Here is a 21,184-nt window from a genome sequence, read left to right on the forward strand (position 1 = left end):
TACGTTCTTCATCGAATAGTTGAAATAATGTTTCTTCATAATTTATAATTATTTAATGTAACCGAATTATTTAGAGAGTGCTCAACTTGAAGGAGCGATAATATAGTATTGTAGAAATTATGTTAAGTAAGAGTGCTCAATACAGCGTAGAATAAGTAGAGCGAATATATTATTATTATAATACAAACTAAATAATTAGCTTGGTTTATATTACATTACTTAAAGTTTCACGCAATAGCGATCATCAGATGTTATAAACCGTAAAAAGACGTAACGACAAAAAATACGAAAAAAAGTGCTATAGAGTGTCTGCTATGATGGCATTAAAGTTTTTTATTAAAAAATTTATTTTCATGGCGGCACTTTGATGTTAACTCGCTTCTTTTATTGAGCAAGCCTAGTTTCGACGTAATGATGTGGAACTTTTCAGTCAAGCACAAATTACAGTGATTGCCACCAGGTTTAAATGGTTCTGCCTGATCGAGAATGTTCCACGTAAGGATGGGTTCTAAACCTTTACTTTTACACTCCCATACAAGTTTAGAAAGTTCCGTGGAGTTTGCTTTACTTTCATAACGAAAAGAATTCCTATGCTTTTACCATCTGTCTTTAAAAGTTTTTTCAGTTAGACCAATGTAATAATGCCCCTTTTCTTGCTGCTGGGTTTTTACATTGCAAATATAAATAAGGTTTTTCTTAAGGCATTTTCCATTTAGTAGGCATGTAGCGGTTTCTCGGCAATTGCATGATTGGCTATTATTGTCAATAGTATTAGATAGTATTCTTTTGTAATGAGCAGTAATAATTTTCTTAACATTTGGGAGGCAGCTGTAACTAACTTTTACGGTGTTCCGCTTAAAAAGTTTGTGGAATTTATGTTCTTTAGGAAAGCATTTATCAATTAAACCCAAAAATGTCTTTGCTACGTTTGTTCTAACGTTCAGTGAAAACGGAGGGTTAAACCAAATAACGTTTCGTTTTCGAGATCTTGCACCACGTTTTGGCATGTTTTGATTGAAAAAAATTTTTTGTTTAAATCCGCAGGAATTGAGAGCGTTGTTATAAGACGGTGCGGCTCCATTAAAAACCTCTTTGTTTGAAGATATATTGCTGATGCGGTTAGAAATCATTTTCGGTATTGATTTGATGATATTAGGTGGGTGATTGGAGATGACGTTAATATATATAGGGTTATCTCCTGGTTTTCTGTAAGGTTGAAAAGTGCTGTCAAGGTGATTAAGTGTGGTATCGAGGAAGTTTACAATTTTTAAATTAGATCTAATTGTGATAGTAAGGTTGAATTTATCTTTAAAAATGTTAACAAAATTTTTCTTTATTTTTTCTGACTGAGGGCCGCTGATATTATGGAAGCAGCAGAGACCATCATCTCTATATAGTCCTGTGGTGTTGAGCCTGTATTCTCTGGCAATAGTATATAATATGAATAGACCTACTAACTCGCACAGTTCGGCTCCGTCAAAACTTCCCAATTGTAACGTCAAAATCAGGGTCGCCTGATTTTTTACTCCACATATTATTTCCTGTGAAAAGTAAAGTTTTCCTAGTATGGTAGATGATATTGATTGATTCATCAGGAATTATGGTGAACTTCTTAGCGTGTGTTAAAGAATCTTGAAGTAATTGTTTTGAAATAGAAGGGTAAAACTCATCAATGTCGTATTGAATAAAAGTACATAGCTTTTTGTCTGGTATGGACTTGAACCACTCTATTACTTCGCTTGTGTTATGCCATTGGTGCACGAGGGTGGCCTTTCTCACTTTGCTATTAATATCATCTAGTAACACTTTGCTAATTTTCCCGAGTTCTGGTTTAGTGGGGTTTATTAAACGGCACTGAGGATTATTAAAAAAATTTTCCTTGTGGTCTTTTAGGGTAATAAATGCTGTGTTCATGGCTAGACATTCTACTCTATCGTCTATGTCCAAATTTTTCGCAATTTTTTTAGCCTCAATATTAATACTGTTATACTGTGTTATATCAGACTTTTTGTATGTTTTAGTAATGCTTTCAGTATAAAGCTTCTGATACGAAGGTTTATCTAGCTCATATATGTTTCTAGTTTTATCTGCAAAGACGAACAAGTTATTTGAAGATTTTACTTTTGCAATGTCGTGATGCAATTGTCTTTGAAAATCATTTTGAATATTAGTAAATGAGATATTCTTTATTAGCTTTAGCAAATCATTTTCAAAACTTACAAGATAAGGGTGCTGTGGTGGGGATTTTCTTGATTTGAGATCATAATGGTAAACAGGCTTCTGGTTAGGATCATTTTCGCACATCAAAGCTTTCCATCTCATACGTTTTATAAGTAACTCGACTTTCTCCGTTAAATATTTTAAGTATTGTTTTTTGGATGGTACTGGTACGTTCTTCATCGAATAGTTGAAATTATATATATATATATATATATATATATATTAGGGTAGGCCAAAATATTAACAAATTTTCAAAATAGGTAATTCTGCTACTAGCTGCATTGAATATTGTCTTGTTTTCAATTCCAGTTTATGTAATTCAAATTAAATATTTGATAAAGAAAATGTCACTAATTAAACCAAAGAAAAATGACATTGAACCAACCAAATTAAAAAAGTCGGTAAAAAAGAAATACTTGAAAGTATTTAAGTCAACTAATAAAATATGGTTGGTTGGATATCCGTTAGAAGATTTAAAAACAAGCTCTTTGCCCACAACCAGAAATGTTTTCAGGTTAGGCTTAATACTGTATTTAGACTGAAGTTATAACTTTATGTTTTTGAAAGTTTATTTAAAGTTTTAAATTATTTGCATCATCCATTTCAAGGGATCACTTGCAAGTTATTGATAGCTCTTATGAAGAGTTTACTAAAGTTAGGAAAGCATTGCACACTCAAAGCAACGTTTCGAAATCTAAGTTAGCTGCATTGCTTACTATTAAATCAGTCAAGCTCTTTTGGGATAAGGCTGGCATTCCTTATAAACAAGACAAGTACAGTATTGACAATATTTTAAGGCTACATGACAAATGGAGGTTGCTTGCAAAATCTAAAAATAAGATTTCTAATAAGAAGAGTTTACTTGAACAAAACTTTATTCAATCATTAGATGGCATTTTTTATATTAGTTCTCCTAGTTGGAAAGATGACATTAGAAAAACTAGATCAGCTAAGGATGCAGATGAAGATATTGCCTGGTTTACAGCTCTTAAAAATGGAATAAAAACTGGAGGAATTGGTGTAAAAGATAATTTGCTACATTCTAATGTTAGGGGAGAAAAAGAAAGAATCGAAAAGAAACAGGTGGCAACTGAAAAAGAAAAAAGAGGAAAAATAGATGATGAAGAAACTGTTAAGTTGGTTGGTTATAGTAGTTACTCAGATGAATATTCTCATGTTACTAAATCTAGTCATTCTATGAGTTCTGCATCTCCAAACTCTCCTAAAAGTGATCCTGAGTTTAATATTTTTAAAAAACAGCAAGGAGAAAAAAAAGATACCGGATCAGATAATATCACACTGGTTTTGCCAAAAAACTTCATTTCTCACCCAATGATAACAGCAACTGCAGATAGAACTAAGTTATCAAATCCTCAGCTCTGGAAAACCTAATTTTCCATCTATTCACAAGAACTCAGAGATATTGTCATATATTGGGAAAAGATTTTGGTTGCTCTTTCATAACTTAAACCATAACGGTAAATGACTCAAACTTCCCCTTTCAGAATAGGAGAAAGATGGAAACTTTTTAAAGATGAAACATTTGATTAAAACAGTCAAGGTTACAAACGATGTTGCAGAGCGAGGAATCAAGTTATGTTCGGATTATCTTTAGATACTCACAAAGGTGAGACAAAGGTTTTAAAAAAGTATTTAAAATTTTATTCAGATGTTTTATACAGAATGTTTGGCTAATTTTAGGATGAGGAAGTACGAAACGAAATAATAGAAGTCGTTGAAAATCATAGAAAACTTGTAGGTAATTTAAATAAGAAAGAGTTATTCTCTAACTTTGTTCAATTCAAATAACAATTTCCGTTATACAACGCATCACTGTACCAGATAGCACCTTGGTTATATAGAATAAACGATTCGTTTTTTAATGTTAAAATATATTTTGTGTGATAATTAAAGCATTTTAAACATTTGGAATAGATGCTGAATGTTTCCCAATCCCACATCACCAAACTTTTTGTAGCGATATTTATGCGTAAAAACACGATTCTTTAAATAAAATGCGGCAGTACTTAGAAACATCCTAGAAAACTTTTTTTTTTTTACAATAATAATTTTTATATGGTAAGGAACAACTTTTTATGCAGCTACATATAATTTTCAAATTTTTTAGATTTTGGCCAACCCTTATATATATATATATATATATATATATATATATATATATATATATATATATATATATATATATATATATATATATATATATATATATATAGTTTATGTTAACTATGATTAATAACTTATTATTATAACATTAAATCTTTTCAAGAGATTGTTTCTTTTTTGTTTATTTTGGATCTAATTGTCTCCCCCTCACCTCCCGTGGGTGCCACACTGTCATCTTTAGTATCACGTGTAGGAAAATATAATTGCGTACACGACAAAAAACAGTATTGCTTGCGTGTATTAAATTTCCCGTTCAACCTCTTTAATTATGTAGACATTGTAACAATATCGGCTTGAATTAATAATGATATTTTACCAATCGTACTTATAAAAAGAAACAGCAAGAACATTTTTCTTAAATTAACAATAATGTTTGTATATCCAAAGTTATTGATTTTATTTGTTACAATTGTCATGGTCAGTATTAGTGCTGATACACGTGCGACAAAACACACAAACAGTTCAAATAATTTTTACGCCGACAGACAAGGGTTAAAACCAAAATGCGTAGAGTCGACAGTGGTGTATTGCTTTCCATTTGGAACGGTGACTGTGTGCGAGGAAAGAATTGAAGTAGAATGCTTTTCCTAGAGCGTATGAAGTCCCTTTCAACTCGATGTTTTTCAAAAAAGAGCTGTTTCTTACTTATTCTAAATTATTTGTTATTTTACTTGTAAAAAGTTTGTTTAATGTTAGTTTGTTTGTTAACGCTTTGGATGTTTTTATATTAACAGAATATTTTAAAACTTAAAAATATTTAATTTTTTTTTAAATATAATTTTCATTTGATTTTTGATATTTAAAAGAATGCAAGTTTGTTATCATTTTCTACGATGAACTATTCCTGCATTATAAACATAGTTAGATGCATTTCTCAAGTAAAAAATCAAAACTATTCTAAAGTGATTTGACTTAAAACATCACGACATAAAGAACTTTTAATCATTTTTGTTAGCATAAGACGATTAAATAATATGATATGAAGAATAGTAATATATGAATGATAAGATAAGAAGAATGATAATTGCAAACTGATAATTATGCAGTTAATGTAAAACTCAAAGTAAATCAATTGAATCAGTTAAATTTGTCTTTTAAACGTATCAACGTTATTGATATTTGCTGCAATAATTCATTAATTCAAATTGCACATAATAAATTCAAATAAAAAAAACCTATTTGAATGAAGTTTAGAAAACTTGATTTTTTTAATGAATTTTTTAACACTGGTAAAAAAGGTTGTACTTTATTCCTTTTTATTGAGTTAAACTTTTGTAGAATAAATTATTGGGGATCATTGTAGGTAACATTCGAGGAGAGCTGATAAAAAGACACAGCACTTATGCTATGTATAAGGTGGGGGTACACTCTTATATGACCAGAAGATTATTGTGGGAGTATATTCCCCATTTCCTTTGCCAGCAATAATAGGGCAAGGTAGGATATGTTCCCAAAATAACCTTTAGCAACGTTAATGTGCCCTTTTCCAGTTTTTGTTATTAAGAACATTTGTAACTCCCGCTTTTTTTGTACATTTAAGTTATTTTTTTCTGTTTTGTCTCTTTTGTTTGTTTTGTCCCTCATATCAACAAATCCTTCCGACAATACTGTTTATACTTATTTAGAGATGTAAAAAGATGATGTTAGGAGGAGTTTCGTTCCGATCTTTCTCCTCTTATGAACTAAATATTGTAAACTGGTTTTCATGATCCTAATGTACTCGAATATTTGAGTAGATTAAATTATTTAACACTTTAAATGCAGAATCAATATTGGAAAAAAGATGTAACAAAAACTTGCAGATGAATTATGATGAATGATGATGATGATGATGATGATGATGATGATGATGATGATGATGATGATGATGATGATGATGATGATGATGATGATGATGATGATGATGATGATGATGATGATGATGATGATGATGATGATGATGATGATGATGATGATGATGATGATGATGATGATGGTGATGAATGATGATGGTGGGGAAAAGTTCATAAATTGGAATATTATAATGCGAAATTGAATCAATCTAGTCAATAGTGGCATCAAAACTAATCATAATTTGGCTCTCTCAGTTACACCTCTACTTTTAGAAAGTAATGATAACAGAAGATACTTTTTTTGTAAATAAGAATCTTTAGAGTATTAAATCTCTTAGATAATCTTTGGTTTAAAAGGAATATAAAAAGTAAGAAATATTTATCAAACTTGGTCAAACCACAATGCTTACTTAAAAAAATCTCTTTTTAAACACATCTTGTAATATCCGTGTTCGGCGGAATACACACATGACTTTTATTATTAACAGCATCACTTAAAATAAATATGGTGGTCAACGCATTTCAAACTTTATGTTATATTCTGTTATTTTCCTAACATTATCCTCAGAATATTACACATCTCATATAAAATAATCATTTGTAGATGTACTTATTGAGGACGTTTTAGCTATATCTTTGGACATTTTATCTTTGAGAGGAAGTTAAAAATTCTCAAAGGATAAAGTATTTCGGGATTTTGGAATTGCACTCTAAAAATTAACAAAAACTAATGAATCTTATATAATAATAATTCATTTACCAAGGAAGAATCAAGGAGTTAAAAGCACTATCGATCAAAATAATTTAAGAAAATCTATTGGGATACCGAATGACTCAGCTGTTCTTTCATTATGCAAAGATTTTTGACCTACTCTTTAGCACTTAAGTGGCAACTCTTACTTATGTGGACTTATGTTTTTATAAAAATGTTGATAAAAATTTTAATCGGTTGCTAATAAGTAGTTTGGAAATAGCTTAGTCAACTTTGTTACGGAGTTTGAAAGGAAAGAAAGAAAAAACTCATATTGTAAAGCGTGTACACGAAATAAATGTGAAAGTAGAAAAACAACTAAAAAAAAGTACTCCTCAATTTTTATTTCGAACCAAGTAATAGTTTTAATACAATAATATAAGAAGATCAAACATTAAAAAAAAAAAATTAATTATTCCTGTGGGAATCTAATAAAATTTCGAGCTTTTGCTTTAGTGGTACCCATAAGCTTGCGCACAGAATAAGAATCAAAACTTATTGATGCTTTTTTAAATGATATTTTAATATCTTTAATGTTTCTGCAAAGCTTTTTTTTTTTTTTTTCATTTTTCTTTTAATAATAGCCCAGTACTTTTCAATAACTCTCAATTCTGGGCAGTTTGGAGGATTTTCTGTTTTAGGCACAAATTTCACATTATTTTTTTTATACCATTCCATAACTAGTCTACAATAATGAATTGATGCTAAATCAGGCCAGAACACAGGTCTGTTATTGTGTGATTTAAGGAGAGGTAAAAGGCGTTTTTGTAAACATTCTTTAACATATATTTGACCAGAAAGTGTGGACTGAGAAATATAAGGTGCTGATTTTTTGCTACAATTGCAAATAGCTTGCCAAATCAAAGCTTTTTTAGCGAACTTGTCATGTTTTGTGTATTTAAATTTCTTATCTGCTTTTCCTCTATATTTGGCAATATAATAAACAGCACCAGGAATTTGTTGATGATCGTACTTGATATAAGTTTCATCATCTTCAATAAAACAGAAATTTTTAGAAATAAAATTGTCATACATTTTTCTGCCGCGGGTTCTTGCACTTTTTTGTTGGGTTTCAGAACGGTTGGGCACTTTTTGTGCTTTGAAAGAATGAAAACCATGTTTGTTTCTAACTTTTGCAACGAAACTATGAGAAACTCCATATATTTTTGCGCGTTCCTTGAGTGAAAGGCTTGGGTTATTCTTAAAACTGTTAACCAGTTTTCTAACTAGTTTTATATCTTTAAAACCTTCCTTTCTTCCACCACCAGATTTGCGTTTGATCGATTTTGTTTGAGAAAAACGTTGAATAACACGACTAACGGTGTATGGATGTATTTGCAACGATTTTGCTATCGAATTGTAGCTACTATTAGGATTTTGTAAATATTTGTGCATAATTTTTTCTCTTACGTCTTCTTCTTTTGTCATTTTTAAAACTAATTTCAAGTTAAATCCAAAAACTAACATATTTTTTTGTAACCACAACACGTTGTAATCAAAATACAAAACAATTAAAAAGATTTTAATACAACCACTGAAAAAAAATGACGTGCTTATTCTTTCACATTTACTTCGTGTACACACTTTAATTGTTTGTCTGAAATTTTAAATTCTAAACATATAAATGAAAAATGAAAGTAAGTTTATAGAATGAATAAAAAACGAGCTGTTTATCAAGAGTTAACCCTTCTGACAAATTTTAAATTTCAGAGAAAACTTTTAGTACGAAAATAGTTAAAATACATTTTGATGAAACTTTCTTAATAAATGTAGTGTCATCGTGTTGTTAATTTCAATTTCTGTTTAATCATTTTTAAATTCAAAATAGCGAAATGAATGGGATATTTTATTACCTATATTGCCAATACAGAATTTTTAAACAATCCGTCGAAATGCATGTTTTAAAATTTAAGTAAATCGATAGTCTCCACACATCTCCATTTAATCCCTTACCCCAAAAACCTCAAGTTGATAAAAAAGTCTCCGGTGGCAAACTCGACCATTTACGATATTGAATTTTTGAAGAAAAATGTATGACATAGGGCTCGTCGTTTTAAAGGTTAAGTTTAAGATTTATTCTAATAATATTGCATCAGATTACATAAAAGATTACATAAAAGATTACATAAAAGATTATTTTAAACTTTAGCATAATGATGTGTGTAAGTAGGGCAATTAGCTATAGATTTGTAATAGTGAAAATAAGATTACAGATTTTTTAGCAAAACTTATATATTAGACCTTCAATATAGAAAATATAAAATAATATTATAAAAAAACAAATGCGTCTTACTTTATCTTGGATGGCTAAATTGATTAAAATTGCGCCACAATTTTAAAACAAGATTAGCTTATCACTTTTTTCAAGACAGAATAGAAAAAGAAAAACCAGTTGCTATCTATCTTGTCGTTGTAAAATTTTAGTTTTATGACAATTGTTTTTACTTGACTGCGCTGATTTATATCTTCATTAAAGCAACTCATATATTTTAGATTTATCTAATTACATTGTTTGGATTTTAACCATTAAATAGATTCAAGTATTACACCATTAATATTTAAAAAAGAATAAGCAGATTAAAGGTGTTTTAGATTTCCCAGTTTACACTTAATAATAAAATCATGGCTAATAACTCAATTCTATTTGATTTAATAAAGCGTAAAATCAGGATTTTATACGACAAAATCAGGATTTTTAAAACATCGCGAATGACAAAGAGAAAAGCATAAAACTTTTCTGGAAATTTTTAAATATATGTTTTTAAGGAAAAAATATCAGATATTTAAATATCATTTATTTGTAAAAAAAAACCAGATAAATTCACCTTTTACCGCCCGACGCTCTCATATGGGAAAACTACAAAAAGATAATTTTTAAACTGACATATTTCAGATTTTCATAATTACGCATTGTCATCTTTAACTTAAATTTTGAAAGCTTATTTATATAAAGGTTGATAGCATTTTTAAAAAAACTGCATATTTTTAAAATTGACTAAAACACGAATTTTTGGAGCTTTGACTCCAATAGTTGAATTTTCATGACTGAGCTCCAAAATTTTTTATCTTTGAGAGAAAAATAATTAATCCTAGTTGTAAAAACAATATAACATTCACTCACACTAAAACATATGCTATAAATAGGAAATAATTAGATTGAAGTAAAATTGTTCCCAATTGGGAACATTTTACTTCAAAAAAATTTTTAAGTAACTAAATGAAGTAAATACTGTAATTAAAAAAGTAATTTATTAATTTCTAAAATAAAATATAAAAGTAAGTAAAGAAATAATTCATTAACTCTTCAATCTGATTATTAAATAATTAGATTTAAGAATTGACAAACTATTTCTTTACTTTTTTTTATATTATTTTAGAAATTAATAAAATGCATATCAATACATTATATATATATATATATATATATATATATATATATATATATATATATATATATATATATATATATATATATATATATATATATATATATATATATATATATATATATATATATATATATATATATATATTGCAAAACCTAACGTAAAACTTGAAGAATTATTAAAAAGAAAACTACACCTCAATGGATGTGCGCTACATCAAATCGAACTTCCTTGAACAAGATGGTAAAACAGCTAGACTAGGAAGTTTCAGTGGCCAACAGGATAAACAAAATGTTTTATCTGAACATGTCAAAAATCCAATAGTATAATGACTATATTCCAGAAGAAGTACTAAAAGATCTTTTGTGATCAAGACTTTTAGTTGAGTATCGCAAAGGAATAGTCTCTGATAAAAGGTATTATGAAGCAGAACATTAAAAACAACACCTTCTACCAAAGACCTAAAAACATTCTTTATGCCAAGGTTAAAGATGATGACATCAGGGTCCGAAATCATGGTTTAAAATCAATACTGTCTCTAGACAAAGATATCTTTTTAAATTATTTAATTGACTTAGTCTCTTAAATAGAGAATTTGTTTTATTATTCTTTTAAACGCAATCACAGCTGTATATTTTCAGAATAAACTTGGCCAGTCTGCAAAATAAATTGAAAGAAATTTCTTGATTGACCCCACTGCTCCAAAATCATTAAAATTTTGTAAGGTATCTTATTTTAACTACCTCAAACTACTGCAACATTATGCAGTAGACCCGGGTAAAATGGACCTACCCTAATTTTTATATATATATATATATATACATATATATATATATATATATATATATATATATATATATATATATATATATATATATATACGTATATATATATATGTATATATATATGTATACACACACAGTTAATCCAAAAAATAATGGCTCATCCTTGCATAACTCTTTTATCTTTGCTATCATATAAGAATTATAGGAGAAAATTACTGAGTGTTAGTATGATTGTGTAGCCTGTTATTATTTGTATATATAATTCAAGTTTTCAATTACTTTTGATCTTATATTATTGACAAAACAGTATAAATTTGTTCAAATATCACATACAAAAATTATTAGCCCAGAGGAAAGAAAAAAAGATATTTCATCGAATCTAGTATCGTGTTGGGTAAACCTTTGATTTTGATGCATTCTTGCAATCTACTTGGTGTATTAATCCGAGTTTTTGAAAAAGAGACAACTCAATGCTATTCCATTCGTTCTTCAAGAGGTCCCCAAGGTCATGGAATTTCTAAGGCTTGTGTTTCTCTTTTACCTTGGATTGATCTCATCCCATTAATGTTCTTAGGGATTAAGATCGGGCGTGATGATGTAGCAGTATATTATGTCCTATTAAACATTTCGAAGTAAGATTTTGCTGCTAAGTTCAGAAAAATCCAAACAAATGAGGATGTTTTTAAAACATCCAAATAAGTTGGGATTTGTCGGAAAGTCAGTCAGAAATAAGTGACATTCGGGACAACAAGTTTCTATTATTTGATAGTGACTTAACAAGCGATAATAACGGTGAGTGTTGCTTGCTACAGAACAAAAACGAATTTAGGAACCTATAAAAAGCATATTATCGCTGTGATAATAGGTACCGATATAAATACCTTACTATGAATGTTGTTTTGAAAGACTGCCAGATGTTTCTTGCCGTAATTTTATAATAACTTTCTAAGAGTTCCCGGTATATTGTTTCATACAAGCAAGTCTAACTCTCTTCAAAGTATGTGAACTTAAGATATAAATAGCAAACTCTCTAAAAAGAGCGGAATCTTTGTTTTTCAAACATATTACAGTGTTGAATTTTAAATAAAACACGAGTTCATTATGCACATTAATAACCGAAATGCCCAGCAGTTAAAAGAATATCAACATTCAGAAGAGCAGTGAAGCTATGACTTTTTTTGTGTAACAGCTATGTCAGATAGAGATGTTTGATTGTCTTTATTCGTCGTTAAAATTACATTTGAATTAAACGAGATTGCGGTTTATCAAAATGTGTTCAACTTGCCACAAATAAGGATTATTCAATTTGATTACAAAATCAACTTCATTGACGCATCTCCCATTTAAAGTTACTGCCGCAGGTGACTATTCCTGAGGAACACTAAGTTTGATAATATTTCGTCAGTCTTTGAGAATAATACAAGTACAAGGGATTATATAATAATTTCAGGATTGTAAATATAATTTGCTTCTGAAGAAATATTTACATGCCTAATACAAACTACGCTGTAATTAGTTTCCAATTTCCTAATAATTTAATCTGACGGTCCAACTAAAAACGAAGAATATATTGTAATCTTGGATAAGTTCATGCATCTTATCTCGTTATAGAGGGATTTGCGAAGAATCAAAAATCTAACTGAAAAAAAATAATAATAATAAAAAAAAATAATAAAAAAAAAAGGAGTTTGTTTGCGAACGTCATCATGCTTTCAAAAACTCTCTTAAGTTGTAACCTCTTCCCTTAAAGATTTTAGAATCTTCATGACAGATGAGTTTTCATGACAGATGAGTTTTCATGACAGATGAGTTTTCATGACAGATGAGTTTTCATGACAGGTGAGTTTTCATGACAGATGAGTTTTCTTGACAGATGAGTTTTCATGACAGATGAGTTTTCATGACAGATGAGTTTTCAAGACTGATCTGTTTTCATGACAGATGAGTTTTCAGGAAACCGATATAAATAGTAGAACAAAGATCACATTTTGATTTTTATGCTGCACCCGATGTTTTCCAAAACAATTAGTGAAAATATTTTCGTTGTTCTCAAACTTTTCGTTGTCACAAAAGCCCTTTTCAGCATTCATTACTAACCTTGCATGCTTCAAGTTTAAGTTGGCTTCATTGAGTCTTCAAACTCCTGATCATTAAATCTCTAGACTCTTTAATTATATTCTATCATACTCAACCTCTACTGCTTTTTACAAAGACGAACTATAGGCAGGCTCGGTTTCCTATTTATTTTAGTTGCTTAGAACCACAGAAGCAGTAATCAGTTTCAAGGTTAACGGCTCTCTCAAAACCATAGAAAAGTTTTCTTTAATCATTTCAAGATAATTGCTAAGCTTACATCATATTCAAATCTCTGCATAACTAATGTTAACAAACCTTAATCTGGTGATAAAAAAAAGTTTCATGCTTTTCTCTTTTTTGGTTTTTAAAACTGTCGCTTTTATACTTGATTCTCTTCGCTTTAAAAACCAAATAAAAAATTTGGTTTACATCCAGAGTGGATTGGTTTATATCTTTTGGTAAATCCAATGGCGGTAATTATTGTTATACTATGATAAACCTTCAATCTACCGGACTTTAGTTTATCATGCGTCAATGACTGCTTCTGTTTTGTTAATGGTAAAGTTTTGCTTTGATCTTTATTTTGCGTATATTAACTTTCATTTCGGAAAATCTGCAAAATTCAAGCGTAGAATTCGCTTAAAATATCGGACGGTGGCATCCCTACTTGTAGACGCTGGATAAAAAATCATGCAAACGCCAAAATTGTACAGTTTGGCTAAATCTTTAAATTTTTAATTTAAGGTTAAGTTTAGTACTTTTCCCAAGATTTTCCACTTTGAATGGATAAATGAATAACTGACTTTTATTTTCAGGAAAATAAAGCCTTTTTTGAAAAGCTTATTTAACAACCTTTCCAATTAAATATAGCATGTAAAAATGATAATTAATTTAACCATAGATCATAAAAAAGTATGTAAAAAGTAATTCTAATGTCTTTAAGAAGCTACTTCAATAAAGTGTATTGCATTTAAAGTGTTATAGTTTGGGATAACTTAAGTAAGGGTGCCTGCAGCATAGCCCACTATCAGAAAAACTAATTGGGATAGTTTAACTTTGCACTTGAGTTTTGAAGAAAATGATGAAAATTCTTGGGTGATAATTATGAAGTTACGGCGAGAAAAAAAAGGATCTAAAGACTTGTGCCTCTAGCAGAAGGGACTGATAACAGTTTTAAGCTAGAATAAATGGAGATGTTGCTTTATCTTCATATTTGTTAAAGAAGATGAATAACGTTAAAAACTTTTCAAAAATACGGCACTAACAATAGACGTCGGGTTACAATATAAAACAAACGTGTATTACAGATTAAAAAAAGTGAAGCAAAACAATGATAACCATCTTGTACACATCAATTGCTAGCAGCAACTGCAAAAAGCCAAGTACTAAATGACAAGTTTCGCAGCATAAACTACAACAAATAATCCCCCCCACAAAATCAAACCACTGCCAGAAACTAATCCCGCAGCGTTACAGTAATCAGTGTAGCAGCATGAAACCTAAATAATGTAAATAAACTTTCTTTAATTAAATTTAAAACATGCACTGCTATATATTACATATGTATACTTTTGTGACACTTGTTGTATATATATTATATCATAGTCTGTAGAACTAAACCCTTTTATTTCTAAAGAGTTATATTATTTCTATACGGTTTTTATTAGTTACGTTATTTCTATAGGGTATCCCTTTCATTTCTATAGAGTTCTATTATTTCTATAGGGCTTATTTCTATAGACTAAGCTTATATATACGTTATATACAGTGGTGCAAGAAATTTAAGTGCACTCGTTAACTTTTAACAAGCGGTGGAAAATGAAGTCGCATGAAATAAAAGTTATAAAAGGTTTTACAAAAATTTCTTTTGAAATGTATTCTGATCATCTCAAACTAAAAATAAAAAAGAATTCCTATAAAAACTCATATAAAAAAAAAAAAATACGCCAACGAAAGTGACAAAACCACTTGTATGTTTGAACTAATATTTGACAGAATTTTTTCCAAACAAACTTCCGGTCGGACTTTTTTTGAACAGTCTTACACCTACATTTTTTTATCTCACTTAAATCTATTCAAATTTTTGAAAAAGCTCGAAAAGGTAATTTGATAATAACATTGGTTAAATATTGAGCTTATTTCTAAAAATTGTGGTAAAATGGGAAGAAAAAGCGTCAGTAAAGCCATCTAATGGCAAATTATTGGTTTGAGCAAATGAGGCAGGAAGAGTAAACGAGAAATATGAGAAATTTTAGGAGTGAGTGTTGATGAGTTCAATTATTCACCAAGGCCTGGTTGGCCTCAAAAAATTACAAATAGAAATGCACACCATCTCCATAGAATGGCTAGTCAAGATTTTACGTTAGTTTGCGGAACACAAGCTGATGAATTGAACACAAAACGTTTAAATGTCAAGGTATGCAGAGAGACAACCAGAAAAATCTTGCTCATATTTAAAATAGAGACTTGTCTGGTTGTTAGAAAACCTCTGCTTACCGTTAAAGACGAATTTGAAAGACTGCCTTCCCAGGACAAAAAGTTTAATAGATTTTCTATAAAACTTTTTTATTTCTATAGGATTTAATATGTATTTGCATACATCGGTCAAGACCGAGCAGTGAATGCCTCAGGGAAGAAATACCACAAGTTTTATTGTTAGGAATAGTAAAAATACTGTAGGACAGATGTCCAGAGCAAATGCAAGACTCCCATAGATGAAAACTTATTTTTGTTTTTTTATTTTTTTTAAAAAACCGATATAGATGAAAGCGTTTTTTTGCGCCGGTGGCGCGCCTGCACCCGATTGCCAAACAGCCCACAATCCAAGTCCACCCACCCACAATCCAAGTCCACCCACCCACATTTTTTTTTAAAAAAAAACGCATGCGGCACTCATCTTGCATCGAAACCTGATCACTAGATTCTTCATGTTCACGCATTGTTTGATTATTATTTTTCCACTGAGTTACGCAGATTGTAGTAAAGTAAGAATATTTTTATAATTTACTATATGCTTTTACTGAATTTAAATCATAGGTATAATCTCTACAACGAAATATTTTTATTATTATAAAACAGGTTTAATATTAACATTTACAGTACGTGCATCTCTAGCGTAATATTCCAACATTTACGTCGTAGAAAAAAATTTTTTATGGATAAAGTTGGAAGTTTAGATATTTTAATTTGTTATAACGTATGTCAAAGTAAAACCAGCGATGTCTATGGGTTTCCAAATTTTGGGTCAGCCATTTCAGTTGACAAATACGCTTATTGAACTTTATAATGTTTCTTCTGAATCCAAGGATCAGAAAAGAGAAGATAAGAAAAGGAGGGCACCCATTACCTAAGAAAAAGAGCTTCATTTTAAAGGACTGTACATCTGTGACTTCATGATTCCAGAAAATGAGTTGTGTTGGTAAGGGCCATGAGTGCATTGGATAGAAGCAATCTCAGTTCATTTGGGTGTACAAGCCATGACGCTCCAAGTCAATGTGGTTAATTGGTATGGAGTTTGCAAATTCTATTGCTTGCTGGAGCTGTACTTCGATTATAGCTGTATCCTAAAAGATTCATAAGACAATAAGTATCATTATTCTTGATGTTCTGTTCACTTCCAAGCTACTAAATAATTCCTGTCCCTTTCTAATAATTCTTGTCCCTTTCTAATAACTTTTGTCCGTTTCTAATAAAAAATTAATTCCTCTATTCTAAGTGATTATGGTTATGTATATTTTGGTCCGTCCGGACTGTATGTTAGGGTACAGCGAGAATTTTTTTTTCTTCTAAAAGCTTAAGAAAAGGTGTATTCTTATGTAAAATCAAATTTTAAATAGGGTTTCCTTAAAAAAATCTTTGATCGGAAAAAGTTTTGATACCCAAATTTTCACTTTTAGAAATTGCAAAATTTAGTAAAATCTTATTTTTCACATTTGTCCTTTATTATGTTTTACATGTCCTTCTTTTTCATTGCGATGAAATATTAAATGCAAATAATGTTTCTAGACCAATTGCAAGTTTTTTTGATACTTGTTTCAAAGTCATTATCTTGCATGAATCCTACCAGCAATGCAGATTCTGGACATTTCAGTGGAGAGGGTCTTCAATTTTCAATGAGGTTTCAATGATTAACAAATTTGCTTATAACAGTTGTTTTTTTTTTGTTTCATTAGAAACAAAGGTGGTGCCAGTGATGCGGTTTCCCCAAAAAACAGGAGGTCTATCCCATCTTACTCAAATAATATTTTGATAACACTACTATAACACTATTAAAAAAACAATAAATAAAACAACATCTTTCAAATCTATTGACATTGGAAATTTATTAAAATTTCTTTCTTTGTTTTAAAAACAGGTAGCAACTCTCTATGTTGAGCTCTAGCTCTAATATATCCATCTCTTGCATCTGGTCCAATTACTGACATGGATGCTACTGTCACTTGTTTTACAGCACGCTCGGTACTTTGAGTATGAATTTTAACAGAAGGAGTTATTAGAGGTGTCAATCTTAGCAATACCAACTTATCTTTAGTGAGCGAACAAGTAAAACAGGTTCTTGTACTACACCATTTTCCCATTTGACTAGCTCTTGAAGATTAGTTGCTTCAAAGTTCAGTTTAGGTATTTTTCTTGGTCTGATTCGCATGTCTCCAAGGATATTATTACCCCTTTGTTCCAAAATTCAGTCAACTGCAAAGTTGCGGTCTTCTGCATTATTACTAGATAATAAAGAGATTAATAAACTTTCATGGTTTGCATACCAAGCGCCTAACTGGATTTAGGGAGTCACAATTTCTCTTACTATAACAGGTTGATTTCTAAGAATTCTCAATTGAGACAGAATGTGATTGGAAGCATCTTCAAGTCTGTCTTGTTTAAAGTTTAAAGTAAAATTGTAAACAAAATAATACAAGTAACTCAAGATTTTTCAAATTCTGATCAGTTAAGTCATGTTTCCTTGTCCACATAAAGACTATTCTCATGCCAGTAGTGAGCCATCTGGCATGACTTAAGGGGCCACATTGAATTTCTCTAAGATTAGGTGGCAATACACCGATCTTAACTGCTTTACATAACTTGTAGGTTTGTTTTTGATCTGTTGACATACTTTTTAGTATTGTTTCTGGAATGTCAACAAAGCTCTCTCCCTCTGGAAGAGCTTTAAATTGAGGATTGTACTCCATTTTATTGACATCAGCAAGACATTTTCCCACAGGACCTACAAAGCCAGTACTACATGATGTTAGTCCATCAATTCCTTCTATTAGGTGACGCAAAAATAACTCATTTGAATGAAGCATGCATATGGCCCAGTGACATTTGTGACCTAACACTGGCTGGAAAGGTGGTGCTATAACACATCTTTTCAAGATGTGTTATAGCACCACCTTTCCAGCCAGTGTTAATTGAAGTACTATCAGCTCCAAGTACTAAACATGATTCAGTAAGATTATATTGTTGCAGCAAATTATAAACACCTTCAGCAATCTTTTTAGCTGGCTTATCTGAATGAGTATGTGCATTTGGAGTAAAATGACCAAGATATCGACCACCAGGTTCTATAGTCACAGTAATGTGTTGCTCTTTGATATTAATAGGATGTAGTTGTCCATTTGAATCATTTATCATCGCTCTATTTGAATCTTTTCTTCCATGAAAGTAAATGCCAATATTATCTGCTTTTGGAAGATTAAAATTGTCATTATTCTTTGCTACTACCATGATTTTTTTTCTTGCTCTCGTCAACTTAGAAGGATCACAAGCAAGGTAAGAGTATTCAGGGGTGAGAAATCCTGCTTCAATTAAGTCTTGCAGATAACTTGTAGCAATTGCTGCAGTTGTGGCAGGTGAAATCCCAAACCTATAAAATAAAACTAGTTTATATTTATTTTTATTAATTCATCATCCGAACTTTTGCTGCTCAACAAAATAATAATCTATATGATTAACTTATACTAGCCATTGCTGTGTTTTTTATTGACATAGTGTTTTTTCTTGACTTCTTTTCTAAAAATCGTGTTACAAGGAAAGCATAGACACCTAATTTATCCTTTAGAAGCCTTTCAACCAACAATTTAATTTCATTGTCTTCTTTTAAAGTAAAGTTAACATTAACTGGATTATAGTTGTCATTGAGAGAAATATCAGGAGAAATATTTTTTTGATATTCTTCATATAATTCTATATCTTGTTTTTCTGTGACCTAAAACCAAACTTTTACAAATATTATTTTTGTTTTATATGTATATTTGTGTGTGTGTGTGTGTGTGTGTGTGTGTGTGTGTGTGTGTGTGTGTGTGTGTGTGTGTGTGTGTGTGTGTGTGTGTATGTATATATATATATAATATATATATATATATATATATATATATATATATATATATATATATATATATATATATATATATATATATATATATATATATATATATATAATTTGCTATATAAACAAAGAAAATATTTACTATTATGAAATTATATTTACCTCAAAGAATGCTTGATCATCTTGTAGTTTTTTCATTCTTTTCTTATAAGCTTTTTCGTCACTGATTTTTCTCTTATATTTTTTTCTAAGTTTCGTTGTCTCAATCTTATCAGCATGTCCCATTTGCATGTCAGACTTTTCACCTGTCTTATTTCTTTGACTGTATAACCACCTGAGCTCCATAGTTGGAATTTTTTTAGAAAAAATACAGGTGCAATTTATATGTGCTTTACTTTTACAATTTTGGGGGGAAGAACACCCAGACATATCATGTTCACACAGAAGAATCTTATGAGGACATGTTATGAGGTCCATTAGCTTATCTAACTTCAATGTAAGTTCTTCTTTTACTTTTGCCTTAGTTCTTCCCCATGCAACGTTTTCTACTTTCTCCCAAAGGGTTTTAATTCTATAATAACTTAACATTTGCTTTTCTCCATTGAGCAAGATCAAATGGAATCAGATCGCTAGCAAGATCTTTGTTAGAATATTTATTATGGTGTAGATTGCATGTCATGCTTTTTTGTTCTTTTAGTAAAATCTCTTTTCGAATAACTGCTCTGTTTGTAGGCAGCTCACTAGGAATAAAATCTTTTCCAGGTCCAATAAAATCTGAAATTGCAGTGGTGGATGATCTAGTCTTAACTTTCGACATTTATGAATATCTCGATTAAATAACTAATAATGAGTAAAATAGTAACAGACTTAGATCTTGTATAAAGCTTTTATACAGCGGAGAGCCAAGTAAAAATATCTTTTAAAATTAATTCGGCGCTGCGCTTATTAGGAGAGTTTATTAGATAAAAACGGATTTTGTTTATTTTCTAATAATTTAAGTTTTTTTCATTTTAATAATCTGTAAATATGAAAATTTGGGTATCAAGATGTTTTCTGATCAAAAAGTGGTCCATTACAAACCTACCTTGAAATTTAATTTTACATAGGAATACACCTTTTCTTAAGCTTGAAATTTATTTTTCTCAAAAACATATAAATCTCACTGTACCCTACTGTATGTGCCGTATGTACTAAAGAGTCTTTGATTGATTTTGTTTTCCGATATGTTGTTATTGGTGGGGATGGCCAAATATTTATTAAATGGGTATCCTGTTTCATTATGTCCCAATGCTTCATTATGATTTGATTTATGGATTTACCTACGTTTGTGTGTACTGTGATCAGCGATAATATTTTGTCTCTCTTTAGTGTTCTTTTTTTGTTAATAAGGTCATGTTGTGTCCAACTTAATGCTTTGTTGATATACTTATTAATGGCATGCAGTGGGTAACCTCTGAGTACTAGGGTCCTAGTTAGCATCTCCAACTCTTTGATCAAGCTTTCTTTATTCGATATGATTTTGTTATATCTTAAAGCTTGGCTATAAATAATGCTGTGTTTTAGATGATTAGAGTGATTTGATTCATAATGTAAGATGCACATAGTATCTGTAGGTTTTCTATAAATAT

At 30.0% G+C, this 21,184-nt stretch overlaps 2 protein-coding genes across 3 annotated transcripts; one reads left to right on the forward strand and one right to left on the reverse strand.

The window, feature by feature from the left end:
• The first annotated feature begins 2,564 nt into the window (after window positions 1-2,564).
• Window positions 2,565-3,612, forward strand: LOC149888367 (uncharacterized). The gene is made up of 2 exons (XM_090089068.1): window positions 2,565-2,734; window positions 2,829-3,612. Exons 1-2 carry the CDS (start codon window positions 2,565-2,567, stop codon window positions 3,610-3,612), a joined length of 954 nt encoding a protein of 317 aa, XP_089945194.1.
• A 13,908-nt stretch (window positions 3,613-17,520) lies between these two features.
• Window positions 17,521-20,689, reverse strand: LOC149888368 (uncharacterized). Of its 2 annotated transcripts, XM_090089272.1 has the most exons (4): window positions 19,719-20,689; window positions 19,184-19,436; window positions 18,592-19,107; window positions 17,521-18,560 (listed from the first exon to the last, which is right to left on the reverse strand). In XM_090089272.1, the coding sequence occupies exons 1-4, from the start codon at window positions 20,142-20,144 to the stop codon at window positions 18,109-18,111; spliced, it is 1,647 nt and encodes a 548-aa protein (XP_089945398.1). In that variant the 5' UTR covers window positions 20,145-20,689; the 3' UTR covers window positions 17,521-18,108. The 2 variants fall into 2 exon arrangements, with proteins under 2 accessions (XP_089945398.1, XP_089945397.1); XM_090089271.1 differs by lacking the exon at window positions 19,184-19,436 and having other exon boundaries at window positions 18,371-19,094.
• Between the last annotated feature and the right edge of the window lie 495 nt (window positions 20,690-21,184).

The sequence above is a fragment of the Hydra viridissima genome, unplaced genomic scaffold (genome assembly GCF_058129835.1).
Source record: "Hydra viridissima isolate aposymbiotic clone 2 unplaced genomic scaffold, HvirCarnegie_v1 scaffold_5, whole genome shotgun sequence".
NCBI lineage: Eukaryota > Metazoa > Cnidaria > Hydrozoa > Anthoathecata > Hydridae > Hydra > Hydra viridissima.